Genomic DNA, 20857 nt, shown 5'->3' with positions numbered 1-20857 from the left:
GAACATGCCTTCCAACCCAAACCACTCTATGATTCTACAATTTCATGATCTTGACATATTCTGTCACAACTGGTTGAAATTAAGCTCCATGTTCAGAAGCTAGTGAGTGGAGAAAGTGTCATGGTATGGCATGGACAACACATGGACAACCTGGGGGCATAAACTTTGTGTTCTTTGGAAGTAAGGCTGAAAATACACTAAAAATATTTGGGGCTAACCATTTTATAACAGATGGTTGTCTGTACTTGTTTTTTAGGACTTTAGGAACAAAGTTTTTTTTTAACTAGGAAAAATCCATATGCAAAAGAACAGTACTTTTCTAAAAACATTTATTTCAGGTTTTTTAGAACATATGTCAAAATTAGGCCAATTGAATTACGTCAAATCTAGCTAAATTGATGTTTAGTTCTCCAGCTTGGAAAGCTGCTGTGTTTAGGCAAGTTTCTACATATATGCAATAACTTCTTGGGACCAGACAGGTGACCTGATTTTCATAGTTGCTACATATCCAGGCAGCTGTAGATGGTAGTTCTCCTGGCCCATTATTTTTGAAAACAGTTCTCCTTGTCTAAGGCCTGTAGTCTGAGACAGTTGCTTTGGAAAATCTTCAACTATACTTGCTTAGCTTTTTGCATCCATAGTATTTTGTTTCAGCTCTGTGCCACGTTTGCCCTCCAATTAATTCTCTTTTAGAAATCCTTTCCTGTTTTAATTGGCTTATGGAAAGATTTTGGCAGAATATATTGAAAAACAAGGAAAACAAAAATTAAAGGTTTCCCAACACATTTATATTACCATTCCTGAACACTTGAAACACTATCAGCATATGAAGATTTATGTTTTCTTGTTCCATTTTAAAATACTGAGGGATTGTGTATCTTAAAACCATTACTTATAGTGAAATTTGTTAAAATAATTGAGTTTAGTGAGGTTTCCATAAAATTGAAGAGATTTCCATCCTTTGTTTAAAAATTTCAAATTACAAACATATGAACAGATTATACATTTTGTTATTATTATATTGTAACTGGGAAACCTGCAAAATACTGAAACAGTGTTCATTTCTTCATTCCAACAAATTTCTACCTTTGTCTCACATTGTAGTTTGGTCTCATAAGGTAATTTCATCCTCAGGATCTTAATGAAAAATTATTTTAGAGCTGTAGTTGATTTAAGCTAAATTCTTTGACAATAAATAGACATTAGACTGATTTAAAATTGCTAATTTTTACTAAGACTGAAAAATTATGAGTTCTTGCTACCTGTTCTAGGTACTTTTTTTTGTTTTGAACAGCAGTCTGCTCACTTTTTAAAGGCAATTACTATGTTTTTTAAGAATTGTGTTCCTTTGTTTCTGATTGTATGGTTGAGGACAATTTCAGCTGCTGAAGTGGTTCTTCTATTGCATCGACACAGCGGTATCCATGATGGTTTCCTTAAGCCCTCACACAGAACAACACGAGTTTTATGCTTGTAAATTCTGGCAGGATGCTGTGGACAGGCTCTCCACAAGCCTTCAAGGTCTTGCCACTCCAAGACAAATGATCAGAGCAAGTTGTCTTTGGTGATCCTTCTTCTATCCAAGGCCAGAAACAGGAGCCAGATCATTTTGTCATAAAAGGGTAAAGGAGAGTCTTGTGAGAGTCACCAGTAAAAGTGATCTCAGATGGGGCACCGGAGAAATACCTTCTACACTCTGATAAATCCAACTTCTGCCCCTTTGCTCTGGTGAGTTTCCACCTCCATTGCTGCATCCAGCTCTGGGGTCCCCAACACAGGACATTGATCTGTTGGAATGAGTCCAGATGAGGAAAACCAGGTTAATCAGAGGGATGGAGCACCTCTCCTATGAAAAATGCTGAGACAACTGGGATTGTTCAGCCTGGAAAAGAGAAGGTTTTGTTGTGACCTAATTGTGGCCTGGGACCTGAAGGGAACTTAGAGGAAGATGGGGCAATACCATTTACAAGAGCATGGAGTGACAGGACAAGGGAAAGTGGGTTCAGATTGAAATAGAATAGGTTTAGATTAGACACTAGTACAAAAGTCTTTACTGTGAGGGTGGTGAGGCACTGGGACAGATTGTCCAGGCAAGCTGTGGATGCCCCAACGCTGCAAGTGTTTATGGCCAAGCTGGATGGGGCTTTGAGCAACCTGTTCTAGTGGAAGGTGTTCCTGCCCACGGCAGGGAGACTGGAACTAGATGGCCTTTAAGGTTCCCTTCCACCCCAAACCATTCTATCACTCTATGATAAGTTTCTCCAGACTTTGGGCAATCCATAATGGACTTTGGTAAAATCAGCTTTGGGCCCTTAGATGGCTTGAATTGCAGTGAGGCTTTTCTGCCGGGACTGCCCGTCCTCCTGGCAACTGGGCGGGGTTTCTCCGTGATTTTGCAGCTTCAGGTCTCCACCAATGCAGTGGAAACACAATTTCTCTGTGGCCTAGAGGTAGCAAAAGGTTAAACCGGTGAAATCAAGCGGCCACCAGACTGAGGACAGACACACGAACAGGTACACTTGCTCTAGAACGTCCTATTTCCAGCCATGTCCGTCGCAGGTGCAGCCGGCGTCCCGCAGCAGCGGCAGCACGGCCCGCCGGGACTCCCAGCGCTGCGGGGATCCCTCCTCCACCGGGCAGCGCGCGTCACCCGGGCAGCCCGGCCGGCGCTGCGGCCCAGGCCCGGCCCCCTCGATCCGGGTATCGCCGCCCCGGGGCGGCTCCGCCGCCGCTCCCCTGTGCCGCGGCGGGAGAGCTGCGGGCTCTGGGCCGGACGCGCTGCTGCTCCCGGCTTGGCCCGGCCCGGCCCGGCCGTACGTACGTAGCGGGGGCCGCGCTGGGCTCGGGGCCGGCGCTGCCGGGACGGCTGGGGCTGGGGCCGGGGCCGGGGCTGGGGCGGCTGCGGGTGGGCAGGAAGCGAGCGCGGGGCTCCGGCAGCCCGGAGCGCGGAGGGGCTGGGGGACCGGCGTGACGCCCCTCCGGGCGGCGCTCCGGCCTGACAGCTGGGTTTCCGCCTCTTTGCGGTGGCGGAAAATCCGATTATATGAGTTTCTCGCATTAAAACAAAAAAAATCCCAAGATGCCGGGACGGTTAAGAGTGCAGGCTGCGGTCCTGCCCACGTGCCAGCGCCCTTCACACCCCCAAACCCACTTTGGTCTTGTTTTTGCTGCCTCGTATTGCAGAACCTGCAAAAAGAGTAACTTTGTGTCTGCAGTTCTTTCTGCTTTATCCTTTCGTGGTTTCAGAGCAGAGCAAGTCGCTTGCGTAGAGCACTGGGAAACATCTTAAACTCTTTTACTGTTGTCTAACAATTCTAGGAGCCTGCAGAAATGTCTCCCTTCGAAAACAGAGGACTAATGCTGGGCATAATGGCAGGGACTGCTGGATTAAGCCTGGTGCTGGTTTGTTACCGCAAGATCCGAAAGCCTGGTGCAGCTGTGCGTATTCGAGGGTTGCAGGATATAGGTAACAGAATTAATTCTATGGTCTTGCCAAATGAGGCTCCTAATGACCAAGGAGCAGTAATGGTTTTACATAGAAGGCAACTGCAGATACTAGAAAAATTGAATGGCCTGCTACTAAGTGTGGACGAACTGAAGAGAGAGGTGGAATTTCTGAAAGAAGCTATTCCAAAACTTGAAGAGCTTGTTCGAAATGAGCTTCAAGGAAGTGGTGATGTTCAGAGAGTTAGCCCATCACACAGAGCAACAAGGCGGAGAAAAGCAGAGACAGCTCCTAGTGCAAGAGAAACTACCAGCTCTGAGGAGGCAGAAAGTGAAGGAGGGTGAGTTATTAATAATCTGCATATTCTACTGTACACATGCAGTGCAAGTTGCATCATTACCTATATGAAACTGTAAACAGGAGCCTTTTAAAAGTTTGATATAGATTTTATACTTCTGGAAAAATAATTACAAACGTTCAGATTAACAGTTTTTAGATCAGAGAAGACTCTTGGTGACCATCTCTGAGTCTGCACGATGGCTGAAGTTGGCTTAATGCCAAGCATAATAGAGATTCTTTTTTAAGAGTGTGTTTGGTAATACTAATGCAGTATTGCTACATAGCTATGCAATGAGGGGCAAAGTTCAGAATAATGGTGTAATTTTAAAAGTTCTTCTAGTGCAAAGTGTCTTTGACAGAGTTTGTTCGAACTGTACAAATGCTCATGTGCTTTTCCTGAGAATTGTTTTTTATCAGCCTCACAGATGAGTTATTACTGTGTTCTGCCTAGAGGCATTGCGTACTATGGAACTAAGTCTGGGAGAACCTCTGTACAAGTGGCAATGTTTATGTATATGAGCTGTTGTATACACTCTTTGATGGCTCAGAAAGTGACCATGAGGAATTTAGAGTACTGACTCAGTCAGGTGGAAAGTTCGTAATTTTGATCCCATCTTGTAGTCACGTTATAGTTAATGGGGTCTTTTATTCTCATGAGTTGAGGAACCTGCTGAGGAATGATGTGTACCAGGAGTCCAGGAGAGGCACTATATTTTTGTCTTGACATTAATCTCCTGTAATTACAACTTTGTTTTGGTATAATCAGATTAGATACTTACATGCAATTTACTAATACTATGTTTATAGCAACTGAGTTTTTTGAGCTACTTCTCAGCATGTCTTACACGTCTGTGTAGGCAGCATTATGTCTGTAAATTGCCCATCTTATGTCACCTTTTCTCTTTAAAATATTTCAACTAACTGTAACATTCTGGAGACAGCTAACATGCTGCATATTAATGGAATTCTATATTTAACAGTTTCTCCACATTCATTGCCAGTTCCTGTGAGCAGAATTTCTTTCTATGTTACATCCCAGCCCATATGGTTCACAAGTCTTATATTTTGATACCATATTTTAAGACTTGTCAGTTCTATTTTGAACCAGTTCTTTATTTTAAGTATTTGGGGTTGGCATAAGTATTCAACCACAGTCCTCCTTCATCTGGTGTGGAAACATCTTGGTTCTCTTTGTTTCTTAGATTATTTCATCCATTGGTTGGTTTGCATAGGCCTTCACGTTATGAATAAAATATTCAGAGATGCAGATAAGGCAAAGGGACCAGTTTACAAATTACCAAGTCCACAGATGCAATGCAAGGGTTATTCCACACGTTCGTATAATTTATTATTTGTTGTCATTATTTATTATTTGAGAAAATCCTGTTTTCTGATCAGGAGTGATGTGTTGCTGTTTGAAAACAAGCCAAGGAGACTTGTGTGTTCAGGTTCTTGTGTGTGACGAAGAAGCTGATGCGGTGATCCAATACAAGTGATTATAGTGTGCAAGAGCATTGAGTGTGTCCTTAAGAGAGGCCTTCTCTGACAAGTATTTGTGTACAGTCAGAAGCAAGGAAGATAATTCAAGGTTACAGTTAGCATTAGTCATTTGGCTATGTTCTTTCCCAATGCTGTTTTTCAATCCCTTATGAAAAGAGGTGGGCTTTTTTCCTATTAACACCTTGTACTTGATGTGTTTGATTTTCATATCTTCTCTAAATTTGAGATAATTTGATTTCATTTAAGTAAATAGTATTTTTTTCTTCCTCTTGCAAATAGATTGTTAATCCTAATGCGTACAGTTGCAATATACATAGCATTTTCCAAGGTCTTCTGTAACTTTAATGACTGGTGCATGGCCAGGAGGGTCAATAGCAACACTTGGGTTTTTTCCAGTTACTCTACATCACTGCCTCATATGCTGTAGGCATTACACCATGTGCATTGTTTTATACTCTTCTGTGGCTAATTCCACACACAATGGTGCATTCAGGTGCTTGTTTTTGCACTACAGAAAAAAAATTTTGCTCTTCATTACTGATAAAACATTTTTTCACCTTTCTATACTCCCATCTAAAGTGCATTGTGCTTCACTGCCTCAGCAGTAATTTCATGATCTAGAAGATAGGATTTTGCTTGAGTTAAGTGCTTCTGTTTTTAATCGACAAATGGGTAGATGCTGGGAATTGACAGATAAACTAATCTGAAGAGTTTTATGGATTTGTGCTGGATGACTACATTGGTTTCAGGTTTGTAAACTTCTTCCAGAAAAGATTTTAGTACTACCTAGTTTTTTCATTAAATATTGGAAGCTTACAGTCTCTGATAAGGCTCTCACTGCTTTGATCTGCTCTGGGCATATTCTCAATGTCACTGTTGGTATTCAACACTTTGGGAAGAGAAGTTTTCTGTTTTGCCTTTCAAAAATTATGTATTTCTGTAAGTGGAGAAATGTCCCGCGTGTTTTAATAAATGAGCTATATTTTTACATGACAGTCTGAGTGGAAGGTGCACTGAATGGATGAGACATTAAATGGTAAAGAGTCTGTGGTTTCTAGTCTGTGCTTCTCTGTATTCTATTTTTTTTTAGTTTGTTTCAGTTCCAGTAATGTCCTAGTGAAAACTTCAATGTTTAACGTTTGAGAATGTGTAACAAGCACTCATTTATTTACAAATAAAATAAATTGTGTCTAGATGATCACCTGGAATTGAACATGCTACTGAATTCTCCTCTTTGTGATTTTCAAGTTGTTTCCTCCCTGATATGGCAGTGGTGAACCCTGGACATCAGTGTCATTTTGGAACCTGTCTTCAGCTGGCCCAGCATCCAAGCTCTTCAAATTGCATTTGGCATCAGGCACCAGAAAGATTCACTGCAGTAAATTCTTTTCTGATAGATGCTCTATTTATGAATTTTCCTTGAAATAGTTTAGTCAACAGGAAAAGAAATTTGCCCTGCCTGCTTCTGAGTATCATCCCACTTAGCATTTTCTAATTTATTTTACTGTTCATTTATTTTAAATGCAACCTTCAGTTGGCTTAAGAATCCAGTTTGCCAAACCTTTCCTTGAAAGCCACTTATCATTACTGATGGATATGCACTTTGCTGAATCATACAGTACAAATTTGATCCAGATCCATCTGTGACATAAAATCACCATTCTGTGGAATTAGCCAGAGCAGATGAGAGGGTGTTTGTGTCAGCTTGTGTTTTTCTTTTAAGTTGGCAGAGAGATGACATAATATTTGATCTGTGTAAAAGCTGAAGTGTTGTGAACAAATGATACCTGGTTACGCCCAGTCTCTGCCAAGTTACAGACACCCCAACACAGGTTTTGAACCACCCAACTGTGTTTATACCACAGGGGTGTTTTACACCATGTAGCTTGTTTTAATCCAGTACTGGGTGCTGGGATTTACTGAACTGCTTAGCCACAGTGGGGTGAGTCTCCAGTACACTTTCCATTTGTCCTTTGAACTTTGAACAGTCCATTGTGATACAACTGAGTCCTGTTGGTTGATCGTTGCTCCTCACATTCTTATCACTGTTTTTCTCTTTTATTTAAAATCTATTGGTAATAAAGGTGAAAACAAGTTGGCACTGACTCTGGACATTTTTTAAACATTCTTCTGTTTTTCAAATATTGATCAATGTGTTTATCACTTGTAAATCACTTTTCTGTTGATCATCTGATAAAACCTCTTGCAGGAAAATACCAGGTAAAATCGCAGCTTTCTTTTGTATTTGTAAAACAAACAATAATGACTGTTCCTTGTTTTCTGTTTATTTCTTTTTTGGAGTAGTGTTATCAGTCCTTGAAGTCTTGGAGTTTTTAAGCTGTGTTAAGAAGAATCTCCACATCTGTTTGTGTCAGTACTGATTTCAGTGCTGTAGAATGCATAGATATATAAGACTATTAGCTGCTTTGTTGAAGGCAGATAGTGCCCAACAAGTAAATTGAAATTTATGATGTTCTAATAAATGTTTAAGAGGGTCTGTTCCACATTTAAATACTTCGAGGGTTCATAAAGCAGGTAAATAGAGGAGCTAGGAGAGAATTTGCAAGTACAGTGGAGATGAGCAGGAATGGGTAAGACATGACCCTGCTGTCTCTGCTGTTTTGTATTAACTCCTTATGGGTTCACATGGTATGTTAGATACTAACCTACTTCATGCTTTTTCTGTGAGTCTCCCAATAAATATATTACTTACCTGATGTCATGTGAATTTGATGTTTGGCGTCAATTTGATGTTTTGTCATGACATTTGATATAGTGCTGCTGGAAATCTCTGCTGGGCTTGTTTGGACTGACAGCCCAATGGGCTTGGGTGTCAGCAACTTAGTTGTTGCTCTTTTATATTGTCTAGTGTCCCTATTTTAGGTTGGGAATTGCCCAGATCCTCAGTGCATTTATCTTTCATTTAGGGGGAATGGAGCATCTAAACCACGTGAGGAAAGATACTTTCCAAGCCTACTTCACATCACAGACTTTTGTATTGGAGCTAAAAGATTGTCCCACTCCCCAGGAACTCCCTTATACATTTGATTAAGTTGGGGCTCTTACAAATGCAGCTATGATATATATCTGTGCCCACTTCAAAATAACTATGAAAGAACAATATACTGTGTTTTTAAACATGCTTCAGAAAATGAAAGTAAATGTTCAGTGACTGAATATAGTCTCTGCAAGATACAGCATAGGATGTGTCATCAACTTCAGCATCATCAAGATTTTATAAAACAAATCTGTAGAAATATACGAAGTTTCCCATCTCTGTTCTGCTCAATGGTATTTTTCAGTTTGAATATGTACACATGGTCTGTGTATATATTGTTTTATCCAAATGTATTTTTGACTCCTCTTTCTGGTGTCACTGGGTTAATTTTGCAGCAAAACTGTTGTGCCACATCTAGCCCTTCTGTAGCTTCATAAGCATTTGTTCATTTACAGGCTGGAAGTGTATCTGCTCTGATACACCCGTCTGTTCTGAAAGCAACATATTGAAAACAGAATATTTGAAAGCCATGATTAATAACCTTCATTTTGGCTGCTAGCATTTTGTCCTGGTTATATTTCTGAAAAAATAAATAGATTTTTTAATATTCTGACTGTTATGGTCTATTTCAATTATTTGGTTACTTAATGTGTATAGTACATTCCATGCTTTTCATACTTGTAGTAACCATTTAGAAAATCTCTGAACCTGGCAGCTGATAGGTTTCCATTATTACTTCTCCCCAGAGCAATATTTTCAAAAGTGGAAATGCAGAAGATGAGGCTTCTCTGTCCATTTTTAGTACATAAGCAAAAGGCTGCTTTTAAAAAACAATGCTATCAGCTGCTCCTCTTTGAAATTGGAGTACCCTAATATATTCTCAGCACTTTGGACAGGAAGGCCACCTGCTTATCTCTGTGTGATATTTATGCTTTTGCAAGTATTTCTTTGCCCTTGACCGCCTTGTGCACTAAGCATCACGAATCAATGTAAGCTCTTTTCCAGTTTCAGATACTCTGAACTTCAGAATGCTCAGGAGAAATAAAGAATTTATAACAATGATGTTATTTTTATTGGCTTGTATTTAGATCTTAAAAGTGTTTAAGAAAATATTGTATAAATGATTGTTATAGCACTTATATTTTGGTTAGTAAGCTCATTCCTTGTTCAAAAAATAAGGAAATTGAGGTAAAGAGTTGAAGAGGCCTATTCAGGGTTACAGAGCATGTCTTAAAACACATTAATGATTTCAGGTGTTCTGCATATGAAACACAAGGCTACATGTGTTTCTAATATGTATCTGCATTTTTTTAATGGAGTATTAGGCAGCTTAACTTACCTGTTATGTTTGGAATATGACTGTGCTATCCCTTTGAAGATAAAGATTTTGTAATAATAACAATAAGCTTTATATAATTAATAAAAAATCCTTTAAAGTTGGACAACCAGGATAAATTGTACTCTGAAATTTTTGCTTTTTATTTAACAATGCCTTTTTTAAAGAAAAAAATGGTTATTATTTTCTGTGATTTTAGTTACCTTACCGCTCATACTGATTCTGAAGGAGACTCCGAGGAAGAAAAGAGATGGATGAAATCACCTGATACCATGGTGGAATCAGAAGAAGATGAAGACTTGCTTAATTTTTTACAGCAGGTGGACAATTTGCACAAGGGTTCAGAGCTTGATAAAAAGGAGGGCTTCAGACTGCTGCTTGAGAACGATGACAAGGTATTATGGGTAAACTTAATATTATGTTGCTATTAACTTATACTTTACTCTGCTTTTGAGAGCTTTAAAATGCACATAGAAATGGACCATGAAATTTCAAGCATATTTTTAAAATACAGTCAAAAAGCAGTATTGCAGAGTGGTGTCAATATTCATGTTGTGTGGACGGACATAGGTGTTCTTCTATTTTATATCCCATTCGGATTCAATAACCTTGAAGCTGTGTTTGACATAGGAGTTCTTCCATGAAAGAAAGATCATGGGCTTTTTACAATGTAAAATACACTTACTTCTGCTGGTGTGGAATAGTCTGTGTGAGAAAATCCTGTAGAATTAAGTAGTAACCAGACCTACTGTTCTGAAATTGTGAGCATCTAGTCTGCTCATACCTTTCTAATACCATTCATGTGAATTTTTCCGTTGGCTTTACTGGGCCCATATGTAACTCCAGGTAAAAATTAAAGGTGGTTTGATGTGCAGTGCTCAGTTCAGTGAACCATTTTATTCTGGTTTGGCAAGCATTAGTTCTGACTGTGTTTTCATCTGAATATTGGAATACCAAGAAAAGTAAATGGGATATTGTGAGTGAGTGTGGTGCTTATGGCTTCCCTAAAGAAAATACACATCACTTTGTTCAGGGATTTGTTGTACTTTGCTGGATGACCTTGTAAATGTTTATATTGAGAGAAGTTTAAACTGATTTATAAAATAAAACCTCTTTAGACAGTCTAGGGTGTTTACAAAAGCTATATTCTCTTTTGTCCATAGAAGATTGGTCAATTGATTCCCACATGAACTAAAAGTAGTATGTAGAGGGATGGAAAATTAAGAAAAAATTATTCCATCTTCTGATTACGTGCTTTAAGCATGTTATTAATTTTTAGCATTGTGAAAGTGAACTGTTTAAATCACATTCTGATCAGTTTAATTATGTAGCTGTCCTCTGCTTTCAGTACGAAAACTGTGTGGACTTTCTTTGGAGGCTTGCACGTGCTTATGGAGATCTGTTTGAAATGACTACTGATGCTGAGGAGAAGAGGAAATATGTAACTGATGGTAAGAGGAAAAATGTTTATGAAGGATGCCGTATGAATGTAGTGAAACATGCTTTGAACTTTGGTTAAGTTTTCCAATATAAGGAATTTGTGATTCAATAGATGGGAGCATTTGTACTGTAATGATGATGTTTTGTACAGTAAACCACCACAGTTTGCAACTTCAGTTCATTCTTTCCTCAATGAGAGATCCAAAATCAGTGGCAGAGAAGTATAATTGGTCATAATTGGTGGCTGTTGTCTCTGCAGATGGTTGTAAAATCCTGTATTTTGTTGAGAAACAGATGGATACAGAATGTGAAAACTCCCAGATGTTGTTAGCACAGTTTCTTAATTACATCTTTGGGAGAGCAAGAGGAATAAATAAATGCTGAGGCTGGGTCAAGGTTTGTTTTTCTGCTTTCCTGTGGTCAGGGAGCACTCCTTCATATCAGCAGTCTCTTTTGTGGTGATGAAACTATGAATCTGGAGGATCTGTTGACCAGAAACAGAAGTGGTGTGTGACAATTGATTGCTTCCAGACATGTCTCCCCATATGTCCTGTTTGACAGTTTAATCTCTACAAGATTTTAATTTTCTCCGTCATAGCACTTTTTTTTTGGTAGCCTTTAAAATCATTGCCCTTTCTTTCACTGTCTGGATGGATATTGGCTAGAGGAACAGTTTGTTTCCCTTTTTATTTTGGACCTTTGTTTTCTTACATTAAAACCTACATCTTCTCTATACTGTCTCACTCTCCTCCAGTCAAGGCACTGTTTTTAAAATAATCTTTTTTGCCTTTATCTCAGAGTACTTCTTTCTTTTGTCTCTCCATTGCCCCTAACTTTTTTGCCACACCAAATCAGGTTTTGTAAGTGTAACCCAAGTTTGGGTTATTTTGTCTTTTGTGACACCTCTCATTGACTTTTTGTTGTGTTGGCAGTGACAGTGTCACTGACAAAGCAGTTTCAGCTGTCCTTTGTCATCCTTAAAGGCAGTGTGATGCCTTCATGCTGTTGTAACATATTCCACAGTCAACCTCAGTTTGTTCAAGGTCCTTGCTTTTTCCAGTCCTTTTGTCATCTAAATACTCCTGAAGACTTGCACTCTCTTAGCAACTTAATTGATACTGTCTTTGCTTTAGTAGCAACTTGGCTTTGTACATAAATCCTACAGCACAGTAAGGATTATGACATAAAGTAAATGAAAACAGTAAATTCTGTTGTTGGATCTTTTGCGTTTACCAGTGACTGGATTGAAGCTGGCCAGGACTGTGGGGGACAATAAAGAGTTTTTTCAAATGTATTAATGGCATTAGGCAGTGTAAAAATAACATCAGCCCATTGCAGGATGAGCATGGTCACCTCACAAACGGGGACATGGAGAAGGCAGAGATGTTTAATGTATTCTTTGCCTCTGTTTTCAACATGGATGATGGAGCTAGGGGTTATCAGTACCCTGAGCTGGAGTACCATGGCTGCAAGGATGATCAGTTCCCAGTCAACCTGGAAATTGCGTATGATCTGCTGCTTCAGCTGGATTCCTAAAAACCTATGGGGCCTGATGGGATTCATCCAACAATCCTCAAAGAACTAGTTGGTGTCATCTCAAAACCTCTCCTGATAATTTTTGAGCAGTCTTGGGAATCTGGAGAGGTCCAGCTGACCAGTTGGCTGACATTGTCCTGATTTTCAAAAGGGGCAAGAACGAGGACCCTGGCAACTATAGGTCTGTCAGTCTTACTTCAGTGCCTGGTGAAGTTATGGAGCAGATTATTCTGGGAGGTATAGAAAAACATCTGGAGGTCAATGCAGTCATTGATCGCAGCCAGCACAGCTTCATGAGAGGAAGGTCCTGCTTATCAAACCTGGTTTCCTTTTATGACAAAGTACCCCACCTAGCTGATCCAGGGAAACCAGTTGATATAATATTTTTGAATATCAGTAAAGCTTTGGATACTGTCTCTCACAGGATCTTTCTGGACAAAATGTCCAGCACACAGCTGGATAAACATATCATGGGATGGGTGAGCAACTGGCTCACGGGCCTGGCACAAAGGGTTACAGTGAATGGGGTGACATCAGACTGGGGATCTGTCACTAGGGGGGTTCCGCAGGGCTCCATTCCCGGCCCTGTGCTCTTCAACATCTTCATAAATGACTTGGACACAGGACTGGAAGGGATACAGAGCGAGTTCACAGAGGATACACAACTGGGAGGAGCTGGTGAGTCCCTTGAGGGCAGAGAGAACCTCAACAAACCAGAGAGCTGGGCAATCACCAGTGGTATGAAGTCAACAAGGGAAAGTGTTGGATTCTGTACCTGGGATGGGACAACCCTGGATGTACAGACAGGCTGGGGAATGAGATTCTGGGAAGCAGCAGCATGGATCCTGGTCACTGGCAAGTTGAATATGAGTCCACAGTGTCCTGGCAGCCAGGAGGGAAAACCATGTCCTGGGGGGCATCAGGCACAGCATCACCAGCCAGGCAAGGTGGGGTATTGTCCTGCTCTGCTCTGCACTGGGGCAGCCTCGCCTTGAGTGCTGGGGGCAGTTTTGGGTGACACAATGTAAAAATGGCATTGAACTATTGGGGAGCATCCAAAGGAGGGCCACGAGGGCGGTGAAGGACTTGTTGGGAAGCCACATGAGGAGCAGCTGAGGTCACTTGGTCCGTTCAGTTTGGAGAAGAGGAGACTGAGGGGAAACCTCGTTGCAGCTACAACTTCCTCGTGAGGGGAAGAGGAGGGGCAGACACTGATCTCTGTGGTGCCAGTGACAGGACCCAAGGGAATGGACTGAAGTTGTGTCAGGGAGGTTTAGGATGGATATCAGGAAAAGGTTATTCACTGGAGTATAGTTGGGCCCTGAAACAGCTCCCCAGGGAAGTGGTCACAGAACAGCCTGACAGAGTTCAAGAAGCGTTTGGACAATGCTGTCAGGCACATGGTGTGACTCTTTGGGGTGGTCCTGTGCTAGCCAGGAATTGGATTCAATGATCTTTGTAGGTCCTTTCCAACTCAGCAGATTCTGTGATTCTGTAACTGCATGTAACCTCAGCTGATGAATGATAGCAGAAGACAGGGAGAGATAAAGAATGATGGAATGAAAGCGAGTCTTAGGTGTTGAGTAACCAGTCTAGTTTGGCTCATTCTCATGAAGTGGGGGTGGTGGCAGCCTTTTTCATCTCAGTTTTTGGAAGTGCTGCAGAGGGCTTGAGACTGCAGGAGAGCTGGCAGTAGTTTCATGGTTATTTTTCATTCCACTGGGTAGGAGGACTGTGTATGCTATTCTTTGTTTTTATGAAGTTAACTTGCAGTACAGAAATGTCAGTGCAGCTTAATTGGTTGCAGCTGAGACTGCAAACAGCAAGCATCTCATCTGAACTTCTTACTGGGGGCGTGGGTTTGATCAAATCACCTACTGTCATCTTTATTCAGTTAAAAGTGGAACTTAAGGGAAGGCTTTGTGCTAGAAAGGAACTTCAGCTAGTTTATTCCTGTACCCAAGGCATTGAAATGGCTTTGCTGGTTCTTCTGACAGGTGCTTGTCTGACCTGCTTTTAAGGCTCTTCAGTCTTTCAGACATGATGGCCTCCTTTGCAGTCCGATCCAATCCTTCCCTGATTTAACTGCATCTGAACTGGATTTTAAAGGAAAATACTAAAATTACATGTATAGTTTATATATACTTATATGTAAGTGTATGACTATGTAAATGAAGTAAAGCCAGGATGTTACATTGTTCATCTCAATGTTTCTAAGAACAGAAAACAATTTCTTTGCTGCTAGAGTAAATCAGATTGTTCTTGGGAGTCACCTAAAATGTGGAAGAGTGCAATAAATCCTTTCATATACTGTACTCCATTTACAGGAAAGATTAAAGCTGAAAAAGCTATTCAACTGGATGCTGGGAGTGCTGAGAGTCACCAGTGGTAAGTTTGACAAAGTTTTTACAAACTTGTGTACATTTATTAAGTTGAAGGAGAAAAACCCCAGCCTGACATCAGTTTCATAAATTAGTCATTAATATTTTTTCATAGTTTTATGAAATCCAGTTATTACCAGTTGCTACTGAAAATTACATTGAAATATTCTGTGAAGCATTTACTATAGCATGTGAAACAACTCAATAACCATACTTCAATAAGTACCAAGAAATGGACATAACAGTATTTGCTTAAGCCACTATTTTGTTGCTCAGAGAAGCCGTAGTTTTCCATTTGCCTTCCCTTTCAACAATTCACAAAATAATGTCATTTGACCTTGAATTGTCCTTTCATTTTCTTGTAATAGTCTAAATTGTGATAATTAAAAATAGATGTAGAGGGCTATGGAAATTTGAATTAACTTCTCAATTTTTGTTTTATCATACAGTTTTTCTCCAAGTGTGACTCTTAGTTTAGTTTTGTAGACCTTGCCAGAACTAACTTTTTTTATCAAATCAACATTATCAGGTAAAAGATAATTCTGCTGAGTTCTAGCTGATAATTCCTCACCTTAGTATTTTATTAGTAAATTTTACTGAGCTCCTGATTTCTAATATTATTAGCTTTTCCTCTCAATTTTGGTTTCTACATTCTTCATTAGTTTTGTCTTTGGACTTGCAGGATGGGATTTCACCAAACTTCTTCATATCTAAAACAAATACTTTTACCCCAGGCTCCTTTCACAATCTAAAGGAATCAGCCACTTCTGGAGTGCAGTTCACTGGTGTCAGTCTTGCTCATTTAGTCTTGCATGAGGGTGAGATGAATTCCTCCTGGGGCTCAGTTAACATCTCCATTGCCAACAAAGGGAGCACATGTCAGCTATATCAGGTTTAGATACTTGATTAGTCACAGACATTGTCATTTAATTAGGTAATCCTCTGTCTTGCTTTTTCTCATTCTGAAAACAATTTAAAGCCATTTCTGCTCTTTGCTTCACCATAGCCATGGCCACTTCCTCAGGGTAATGCTGGTGTACCCCTCTCAGCTAGAACTCTATGTATAAACAACCACAAAATCACATTCAAGTATGAATCCTGCCCTTCCCTTCCTCCTCAGCCCACAAGACTGACAAAATATCCTAGTGTAAATGCAGCTTCACAGGCAGGAACTATCCTGATAAACCCTTACATATTGTGCAGGGAGATGTAGGTGGTCTGCTGGACTTCACATGTGAGATCCTGTCCTGGCAGGAACATCTAGCATGGGAAGAATTATGAGTGTAAGGAGATGTGTTCCAGTGGTTAGCTCAGAAAGCCAAATTGAGAGGTTTCAGAGGCAAATCTTACATTTTTTAAGCTACTGCTTCTTGTAACAGGCAATGGATTTCTGTATGGTTTGCAGTTTTCATCCTTCATGTATCTGGGTTGCAAGTGAACATGAGGTTTTTATCAGTTATTGTTCAACTGATGTCTTTCTAGAGGTATAGATAGACATTATAGATGAAAATAGTTCACTATAATTTTTTTTCTGAATATATTATCTGCCTGTCTTTATTTTCTGACATCTTTCTGACTTACTGCATGATTTTTAAAGCGTGATGTAAGTGTAATAGTTGTGCCAATCTAACTGAGGCTCTAAATACTGGGCAGAATGGACTTCCATGCTCCACAGGGCATTGGTATAGTTTTGTTTAGCATAACAATAGTTGTTTCATCTGTGGTTCCAAAAGATATTTTTGTGCTGTGCTGCTACTTAACCAGTTGGACTTGTTTTGTAACTTACTTTTTAAACTTGTTTTTTTCTCTTTTATTCTTTATAAAGTATTTTACACACATTTAATTGATTTCATGTTTATTTCTGACCATTTCTGAGGTTTGAGGCCATTTAGGTTTGCAAATGCATCCCCTCACGGATTAACATTTTATTTCAAAAGTGGTTTTTGTTGTATGGGCTTTTAAAAATCATTAAGTTAATGAATGAAATTACTGGAAGATAATGGACCCAGCACTAAACTTTGGGTGACACCTGTAGGGATGCTCAGGTTCACATGAACCTAGTTCTGCAACTATCTCTACAGGTGATTTAATCTGAATATTTCCACGGTTTTGTTTTGAGGAACATCAGGTAGGACAAAGTCAAAGGCCACGTAAACAAGGTGTGTCTCATTTGTTGCATTCCTCTTACCCAGGCTTTTTTATCTTGCCAGAATTCTTCTTTTATCCTGTTTTTTCACAAAAATCTTGTGTTAACTGTTTTGTATGCTTATGCACTTCCAGAATAATTTATCTTATATTGTCTTCAGGTTAGGCTGGTTTGCCTGTAACACTTCTCCTTCTCCCTGATAGCAGCTATGTTTGCCTTTTTGCTTGCTGTTGGGGCTTTCTGCATTACTCACAAGACTTCCGTAGTCAGCTCTGTGCCAGATCTATATTGTTTGAGTCTGGCCTAATGCAAATTTTTCCAGTTTATCTAAACATTATTTCACATGTTAATCCCCATGAACAGGAAATAAGACTTTAGGGAATGTTCTCTGTAAAAACTGTTCTCTCAAAGTTGTACACAAACAGAATTTTACCTGAGGTTATAAATAGAACAGACTGTGTATAAACAGATAACGATGCAATACAATTAAGTTATGAATAAATAATATGTGAAAGTAATATGAAATCCATAGTTAATAAGAATATTTATAAGAGAGAAAATAACTGAAAAGAAAAAAATAGAACAAATATTTATATAGAAAGATTCTAGATCACTAGTGGGTGGTCAAGATCAGAGCTGAAGGGCAGTGCCCAGCTCCAGACGGACACGTGGATGTTCTGTCTCTGTCATATGTGCCTGCATGTGAGCAAGGGCCTGATCCTGCACTTAGGGGGGATGGAGAGTTTGAAAGTCAGCATGTGCCATTTGATGTGCCAGGATATTTGCATGGCATGACAGACATTATAGCGGACCTTTGGGGTCCCTAGACTTCCAGGCCATCATCCAGAAGTGGTGAGAAACCCTAGGGCATCTCCAGTGGCAGTAAGCATCTGTGTCTGGGCAGGGGTCCTGTGAATTGAACACGGTCTCTGCTGGCTGTAATAGAGAGAAATGAGAAGCTCAGCATGAGTGCAAGGTCACTGTGAAAGCAATGCTGTCTCAGACCAAAGTCCCTCCTTTTCATCTCACTGCCAACATAACATTTTCTAAAGCCGTACAAGGTAAATAATCCTAGCCTGTGTAAGATGAGCCCATCTGTTTGTTGCATGTAAGGCTATGTCAGTCTGTATCAGCTATTGATGACCAAGTTGGTTTTCTGACCTTGACTGAAGAAAGTCTTAGAAAGTTTTTGTTGATTTCTCACTAATTTCTGGGGGGGTTTGATATTTCCAATCAGCACAACTGAGGTTTTTACTCACATTGGGTATAGCTGCTATCTATGTTGTCCACTCATACATTATTTCTAGTGTTCTCTTAAACTGTTTAATATATTATGGCTTACTAAGTGAATGAGGATTAAATGATAGCCTATTCTTTTCCTGGTCCTGTACCTTGCTCTCTACTTACAGTTAACCCTTGCGGAGCAGGGGGGATATAAGTGAGGAAGAAATTGAATTCAGCCTCATTGGTTTCATCTTTTGCCGTTATTTCCTCATTGCTAATTGTTCTGCACTTTCATTTCTGTTTTTTTTTCCTTCTAGTGTATTTATAGAGCCTCTTATTGTCTTACCAATATCCCTAGCTTAGATGTGGACTCTTGTTTTTATTTTTAGAGTAAATTTCTTTTGGGTTTTAAGTTAATTGGGAATTACTCAATGGAGCTGAATTGATCTAAAAATATTCCCTGCTGTGACTAAAGAGTCATTTGGAGTTGTGCTGTTGAATATTGTCTCTTACTAAATCTTTTATAGAGCTTTTCCTAATATTTAGAAATATTAGGAAAAGGCATTTTTTAATGATTTCTTTTTTTTCCATTAAAAATATGCACTATGCCTGTCATGCAGTGGTTAGGTTTATGGACCCATTTGGAAGTTTCTTTTGGAAGCTTATCCCTGCTGCTTGAAAGTTCTATTTACCAAATAAACAGGTTCTTGTGACACTTTGACACACATAATTTTCCTAGTGTAGGCAGAGTTATACAAGAAAAAGCATCCCTTTTCCAGAGCAGGTATTTTTCTGTTTTGTGGAACTGCTCTAAGGTGTCTGTGAGACAGAACACATTTTTTGTGTCCAGTGGAATTTAGTGGAATGGTTCCATGAGCAAACTTGCTAATAGAGGCTTAGAGTTCAGCTGTATTGCCTTACTTTTGATATTTACTTCAGTTAAGAACAAAAAGATGCCATATATCTTCTTAGTGTATCACCTATATTTTTCTGTAAAATTGTATGATAAAATGATCAAGTCTCCAACTGTTCAGCTTACTGATTAGAATAGTAATAGTATTCAGCCTCAAATTAAATTTGAGGAAACATATGCAGAACAAAGAAAGAAAAATATCTTGAAGTAGTCAGTTGGTTTTGGTAATGAATTGCAGCTGCAAATAATTTTCATATCTGAATCCAGATTTTTGAAAACATGTGATAATACTTAATCTTGTAGTTGCCAATGAGATCAAAAACCTTCAGACTTTTTGAATGTTGACCTCTAAATAACTGAAGTAAATGGCAACACTGGAAAGGAAAAAGAGAGCTTTAATATTTGTATGAACACCCTAAAGAAAGACAGAGTAAATATTCTAAGTGATTTGTGGCTTTGTTCAGCCAGTGTCAATTTTTCAAGTTGTGGAGGAACTCGCATGCAAAAGTTATCATCAGCCATTGCAGGTCCTCTTATTATTTCCAAGCCTCAAACAAATTCATTTTGTGGGTCAGTGATTCCCAAAGGACAGCTGTGAATCCTTGCAGCTCATCTTGGATAATGGAGCATCTTTATTACTCAGATTTTAATTAGAAATGCTAGGTGAATAATTTGGGGCTACAGTTGCTTTTATAGTTGTGCTGCTTTACAACTTTACAGTTACAGAAAACAAAATGTAGATGCATAAGAACAGTGCTTTTATTTAAAACCAAACAATCACTCTTAAATTCTTTTATTAAACCAGTGAATTTTTATATTTGTGGGAGGTTTGTTGCTGGTTTACTTCAGGAGTTTGCAGAAGAGGTCTGGAAGGTTTCTCTGCTGTTGTGCAGATCCCCACACTTCCTTTTTTGTTGTGGAGAATTTGTTACAGGCTTTGCAAAGAACAAAAAGGTTACTGTTATGGCAAATTTTCAGGAAAGTTGCTTAAAAAGGTAATTCTTTGCATTGAGCTTTGGTTTGTTTGCCACAAACAAACTTGGTGCTGCTCTTGAGTTTGTGTTACTCTCTAGAAGTCGCCTGTTGGTGGGAGTCATAGAACATGTCTCATTTAGGTGCAAGTGAAGTTAGCAAGTGAAAACCCAGTGGCTGTAAATGAAGACCCTTTCTGAACACACCTTCCCCCAAGAGTTTTCTTTGTCATGTGTATGGGTGTTCATCAGAAGCACAGACATTTTCACAAGCCCTGGGTTTTCCGTGGAAGTGAGTTCCAGAGCTTAGGTACAGTCTCTCACTGGCAGGCAGCACTACAGAAGAGTAGTGCAGGTTGGTTCCATCAAGGACACAAATAATCATTGTCATTTGGGTATTTTGGTGATTTTACACAAACTTCCTACAAAAAAGTGAACATTCCATCTCAGTAATAGAATTCTAACAGATAATTTGTCAGGTTTGTAAGGTGTAATGGCATAAAAGTAATTTTCCAGTGAAACAAAACTTCTCAAAATTTTGGAATATGTTGTAGGATATAGTCATACTACCAAGAACTTTTAAAATTAAATCCTCATCTGTTTCTAACTAAATGCTTTTTACCTGCTG

At 39.5% G+C, this 20857-nt stretch overlaps 1 protein-coding gene across 3 annotated transcripts in view; it reads left to right on the top strand.

The window, feature by feature from the left end:
• The first annotated feature begins 2404 nt into the window (after positions 1-2404).
• The window catches only part of RMDN2 (regulator of microtubule dynamics 2), a 46163-nt gene continuing 27710 nt past the window's right edge, over positions 2405-20857 (top strand). For 2 of the 3 annotated variants that reach the window (XM_030946362.1, XM_030946360.1), the window contains exons 1-5: positions 2711-2817; positions 3319-3785; positions 9818-10013; positions 10967-11069; positions 14922-14982. In XM_030946362.1, coding sequence (XP_030802222.1) covers positions 3331-3785; positions 9818-10013; positions 10967-11069; positions 14922-14982 — 815 coding nt within the window. In that variant the 5' untranslated portion in view covers positions 2711-2817; positions 3319-3330. Of the gene's footprint in view, positions 2514-2710; positions 2818-3318; positions 3786-9817; positions 10014-10966; positions 11070-14921; positions 14983-20857 lie in introns of those variants that run through there. The other variant, XM_030946361.1, reaches the window with a different exon arrangement.

Source organism: Camarhynchus parvulus, chromosome 3 (genome assembly GCF_901933205.1).
Source record: "Camarhynchus parvulus chromosome 3, STF_HiC, whole genome shotgun sequence".
NCBI lineage: Eukaryota > Metazoa > Chordata > Aves > Passeriformes > Thraupidae > Camarhynchus > Camarhynchus parvulus.
The sequence above is the reverse complement of the archived record's forward strand: the minus strand, read 5'-3'. Positions and strand labels throughout refer to the sequence as shown.